The 5963-nt window shown below is 46.6% G+C and overlaps 1 protein-coding gene across 1 annotated transcript in view; it reads left to right on the top strand.

The window, feature by feature from the left end:
* Positions 1–5963, top strand: part of PHACTR1 (phosphatase and actin regulator 1) — a 561450-nt gene that overhangs the window by 513814 nt on the left and 41673 nt on the right. Inside the window, exons 8-9 of the mRNA XM_007446414.1 lie at positions 2422–2660; positions 4410–4566. Coding sequence (XP_007446476.1) covers positions 2422–2660; positions 4410–4566 — 396 coding nt within the window. The remainder of the gene's footprint in view (positions 1–2421; positions 2661–4409; positions 4567–5963) is intronic.

The raw sequence follows: 5963 nt of genomic DNA, 5'->3' as shown, positions 1-5963 counted from the left end.
AAGGGGGGGGGGGGGGAGGGGAGAAAGCAGGGGTGGGGCAAAACAAAACAGGAGCCATGGAATTACATACAGTTTTGCTTCTTCCATGCCGACTTCCCTTAATACCCAGTGTAGAAACCCAAGCGCGGTTGGAGCCTGGTGTCGTTGTCTGATGGAAGGGCCGCCTCAGGAGGTGGTGTAGTCCGTCACCTTTCAGCCAGCTCTTGGATTTGTCATGCGAGACCATCCATTCTGTACTCCACCTTCTTGTTCTCACTGCCATTCCTGTTAAACTAGGTGGGAAATGGGCCCCCTAACCTGCTAATGTCTAATTAAGATGCTGCATTTTTATAAACATGTGATTGATTTAATCTTATTCAGTGGTTGAAGTTTTTTTTTAAGTTGATTTAGTTCATTTCCTTGAACATCATAGCTCATGATGTGTCAACTAGATTTGCCATTTGTGTCACTAAAGAGTTATGAGAAAAATACAAAGAGAAAAACAGCCCTTTGGAAACAATGGAAGGAAGAAAGTGAATTGAATTTAAATTAGACATAGCAATCAAGTGTAATGAGGGACTTCCCTGGTGGCGCAGGGGTTAAGAATCTGCCTGCCAGTGCTGGGGACTCAGGTTTGAGCCCTCATCTAGGAAGATCCTACGTGCCACGGAGCAACTAAGCCCATGCGCCACAACTACTGAGCCTGCACTCTAGAGCCCGTGCGCCACAACTACTGAGCCCGTGTGCCACAACTACTGAGCCCACGCGCCTAGAGCCCGTGCTCCGAAACAAGAGAAGCCACTGCAGTGAGAAGCCCGCGCACTGAAATGAAGAGTAGCCCCCGCTCACCGCAGCTAGAGAAAGCCTGTGCACAGCAACAAAGCCCCAAACGCAGCCAAAAATAAACAAATAATTTTTATAAAGAAATAAAAAGCTGAGATTTAGAAATTAGACACATTTTTAAAAAAATAAAATGTAAGGAAAGTTTTAAAGGAGACCTAGCATGCATTCACATGTCCTTAAGAGTTTTCTTTTGGATAAGATGTTCTAACGTAAAATTATTGCTAGACAGCATAGCCTCACACTCCGTTTCTTAACACGTCAAACACTGTTGGATGGTAAAATGCATTCAGTTTCCTATGTTTAGAAATTCCTTAAATGAAAGACAGAAATTCCACTTGAAGTTAATCTGAAAAAAAATTCTGAAATTTAACTGTGTGTTTCAGGCTCCATTATTCTTGCTGGACTTCATTCAGAGCCGGTCATAAAAAGGATTCTAAATTGCTGTAGGAACCTTGGATAGACTCTAATAAGAAAATAACTAATTTTCTTTATTTTTGATAATACACATTTCCTGATTTCCTTACAATGAACCTCATGTGGCTTTTTTTTTTTTTTTTTTTTTTTTTTGGTACGCAGGCCTCTCACTGTTGTGGCCTCTCCCGTTGCGGAGCACAGGCTCCGGACGCACAGGCTCAGCGGCCATGGCTCACGGGCCCAGCCGCTCCACGGCATGTGGGATCTTCCCGGACCGGGGCACGAACCCGTGTCCCCTGCATCGGCAGGCGGACTCTCAACCACTGCGCCACCAGGGAAGCCCTCGTGTGGCTTTTATTAAGAAGCAAATCATTTTTAATTAAAAAATATTTTTTATCTGAGTTGGCTCAACTAAAGAGGTAAAACCAAAAATATGATCATCATTGCTGCTGGGAACATTGACCTGCTGAAAAACCAGACTGGCGTTACCTGTGTCTGCTGAGGGTCTGACATGGTCCTTGGGAGAGAACTTGGTCTGAGTCGCCCTTGCCCATGTCCACCCCGATGTCATGCGTGGGTCTCCAGCCTGATGGTCCCACCTCTTCTGTTTCTCTGCATCTCCATCCGTGACATTTCAGTCAGCCCTTACCAGTCATGCTGTATAGCTTTGAAAGCTGGAGCTTCATGTATTGTGTCTTTCTTTCCTGGGTCTCTCACTTCACCATCAAATTAACCCTTTTACTCCTTTAAGACATGTGGGTTGCAAATGAACCTTCCTTTGACCATTGGGGTTGTTGCTCTTAACCAGAAATAAAAAAGAGTTAAATTTATTTTTAAAATTTTTTATTTTTTAAATTGCGGTAAATACACAGGACATGAAATGCACCATCTTCCCCATTCTGAAGTATACAGTTCAGTGGCATTCACGTACATTCGCATTACTGTGCTACCGTCACCACCGTCCATCCGCAGGGCAGTAGAATTCTCATTTCCTATTCCGTGCTGCTACCACCATCAGGTAACTCAGCTGCCCCAAAACAGTTAGCTGTTAGGTGAGAAATGAGACTTGAATTGCCCATTAGACCTTTTGTCTCTTAGGACATAATGGCTAAGTTTTTAAAAGGTTCTGATGCATTTAATATGACACGTTAGCCAGAATAAATGTGCTCTTTTCTCTTTAAACAGCTCTGAGCAGCGGGTACCCTGTTCCACTTCTTACCACAGCTCTGGTTTGCACTCGGGTGACAGTGTCACAAAAGCAGGACCTCTGGGCCTTCCGGAAATAAGACAAGTGCCAACTGTTGTGATTGAATGTGATGACAATAAAGAAAATGTGCCTCATGAATCAGACTACGAAGACTCTTCTTGCCTGTACACAAGAGAAGGGGAAGAGGACGAGGACGACGACAGCTCGCTGTATACCAGTGGGTGCATCCAAACTCTTCGCTGAGGGTGGGAGGGGCGTGGCTCGTGGGAAGAGCTGCCCACCTCTGTGGGTTCTAACCTGAGGTCCGAGGTTACTGTTTCTTCATTAGGAAGATGAAAGGGTAACTGTCCTCTGAACAGCCTCAGAGCTCTAAAAATTACAACGTCGTGCTACCATCTCTTGCCTCTTTTAGATGTCTCTTTCTTTCTTTGATTGCTTTCCTTGGGCTGCAACACCCCATCAATTAAAAAAAAAAATAAGAGCAAGGAGGGGAGGCACCTTAAAATTCAATTCCAGTCTACAAAATATATAAAAATGCTGACCATTGTATGTGGAACAAATTCATTTTTAAGCATACCTCAACCACGGAACTTAAATTTCAGTGATCAGCTTTTTAATGCGTGAACTTATATGATAGCAGCCTTTTACCGACTGTGTGCCTGACAATGTGCTAAGGTTTTATTCTCATCTACATCTTACCACACTCAAGGGCATAAACTACTGCCCCATTTTACAGGTGAGGGGAGAAAATGGAGAGGTAAGGGACTTGCCCAGAGACTCACGTCTACTAAGTGGCAGTGCTGAGAGCTGAAACTGCCTGTGTCTCATTCCAAAACCCACGTTCTAAAAGCAGTGGCAAAAGAAGGAAGATAAGTACTTACCATATAAGATCCAAAGGAACCCCCCCCAAACTTGCTGCTTCCCGGTCTCTTCCTCTTGCCTCACAACTCACCAGGCTTCAGACAGCTCACTAAACCTGAGTGATGGAAATAGTCCTGGTGTTGAGGAGAGAACCTTGGAGGGGCAGCCGAAGGCCCACATGGTCCATGAGGGAAGGAGCTGTTGCCCAGCCTCTGCTCACCACTTCCTGGCCAGAGAATGGAACGCTTTATACCAGGGTTTCTCAACCTTGGCACAAGTGACATCTTGGGCCAGATAACTCTTTGTCATGGCGGCTGCCCTGTGCATTGTAGGATGTTTGGTAGCATCCCTGGCCTCTACCCACTGGGTACCAGTAGCACCCTCCCCAGCAAACTCGAGTTTGACACCCAAAAATGTCTCTAGACGTTGCCGAATGTCCCTGGTGGGGGCAGAAATCACTCCTGATTGAGAATCATGGATTTATTCCAGATGTGAGGAAATAAAAGCAGACCCAGAATATTGCCTGTTTCCATGAGCTTGCCCCCTCTCCCACCCCACACGGACCCCACTTTACCCAACTTTACTTGCCTGTACCCTCCAGCCCCACTGTAGCTGATCTCTTTTGTCTCCTGTGATTCCCCCGCCTATCCTTCACCTCTGAGCGTCCACACACGCAGATGCCCACCGGCCTGCTGCCTGTTGGCCTCACTTATCCTGCACTTGCCGGCCGCACCTCTTCCGTCCCTCCTCCGCCCTTTGCATTCTATCTTGCACTCCTCAGTCTGGCCCCCCTCCTTTGTGATGTTGCCCACATTGGGCGTGGGGGGGGAGTTCCTGGGGAGCAGAGATCCAATCACAGGCTCTCCATGTGCCCCGCACATGCCCAGCATACCGCGAGGTAGAAAGGACATGCTTTTCATGCAGGAACTGTATGAAAGTCACATACTATAGCTTTCCTCCTTTGACCGAGGTCTTGACCACGCTCAGGTGTTGGGCTCTTATATCTGTCTCCCCGCCTCTCACCTTGTGGTCCACGGCTGTCCCTGTGGGGGGAGCCCGAGCAGGTTGGTGACAGCCTTATTACCTCATGTCTCCCTTCCTGCAGGCTCCCTGGCCATGAAGGTGTGCAGGAAGGACTCCTTAGCCATCAAACTCAGCAACAGGCCCTCCAAGCGAGAGCTGGAAGAAAAGAACATCCTTCCGAGGCAGACGGACGAGGAACGGCTGGAGCTGAGGCAGCAGATCGGCACCAAGCTCACAAGGTAAGACAGCGCAGCCCCCGGCTCCACGGATTTCCGTGCAAGAATTCAGTCTCCATCCTCAGATCTGTTTTGAGGGTCTCTGAAGAGCTCCCTGCAGAAAAAGTCCATGGAAAATATTCCATTTCTTCTGCAGGGTTGCTTTTATGGTCCCCTCTTTTTCACTCATCAAAATCTTAGATTAGATTTTACTTGACTAAAGGTTCAAGCTGAGAGGAAGATTTCCAGGGAGAATAAACACCTGTTGAACAATCCCCACCATCCAGTAGAATTGTGGACCTATATGCCTAGGCACTGTGGTTTGCTTAAGCACAAAGCAATCGAATAAGTGGACTTTTCTGCTAGACTGTGCAACTAGAAGACATCAGTGGTGGGTAAAGATGCCTCATTACTGAGCTGGGACTCTTCTTGAGTGATTGCCCCTATGAGTGGGTATTACAGACACAGGCAAAGCAGTATGTCATATTAATGCGTTAAACACTTACATGTGTATTTATAACCTAGTGCATCTTTATATGGTGTTAGCTAACATCTGTGACACACTTATGAGCCAGGCATTCTTCTCAACATTTTATGTGTGTTCGTTCATTTAATCTTTGAGCTTCCCTATGAAATGGACATTTCTATGCCCATTTCACAGATGAGAACACGAGAGAGAACTTTAGTTACCTGCGTAATGTCATACAGAATGGCTGTGGAGAGCTCCCTCTTGACCATATATGATGCTGCCTCTGTAATAATAGTCACCAGGTGAGCCCTCACTTTGGCCCAGGCACCATGCTCATTGTTTGGATGCAGTGTGTAGAGGTCTCCCAGGGTTTCCTCCTGACTTTCCCACTTACTGCCCCATAGCCTCGTGTAAGTCACTTATTCTCTTCCCCTGTGTTTTCTGCCTTCATAAGATGGGGAGTTGTAAGAATTAAACAATATAAGTAAAGCACTTAAAACAGTCTCTCTAACTTCCTCCAGGGAGCCTGTCCCATGGTGGAAGAGCCTGACTGTTAAACGCTCTTCCTTCTGTTGACGTGAAATCTCTGTCCGTGCATTTCCCACCCATTGGTCATATTCTTTTCTTTCTGCAGCTTCCTCACTCCTCTTAACACACATGCTTTCGGGTACTTGGAGGCAACGGTACTGGCTCCCCAGGTCTCCTTTCTTACACTGCATGTAGCCACAGTCTCTCTCTGGGGTTCAGTGGGTTGGGTGGATATAGTTCTAGGCTGCTTCCTGAACCAGCTTGTTCAGTTTTACACCTGATACAAATAGGGCTCTCCATTGGGGGACTAGAAATAAGAGAAGAAGCAGATCCTTGACCCCAGCCCCTCTTCCCAAAAGTTCATTTCCATTATCCTTTGAGTAGGACAAAGGAGCATGGGTATCCTTTATTCTAGCTCTTTCCC

Source organism: Lipotes vexillifer, unplaced genomic scaffold (assembly GCF_000442215.2).
Source record: "Lipotes vexillifer unplaced genomic scaffold, Lipotes_vexillifer_v1.1 scaffold1154, whole genome shotgun sequence".
Taxonomy (NCBI): domain Eukaryota; kingdom Metazoa; phylum Chordata; class Mammalia; order Artiodactyla; family Lipotidae; genus Lipotes; species Lipotes vexillifer.
Note: the sequence above shows the minus strand (reverse complement) of the source record. Positions and strands in the feature narration are given on the sequence as shown.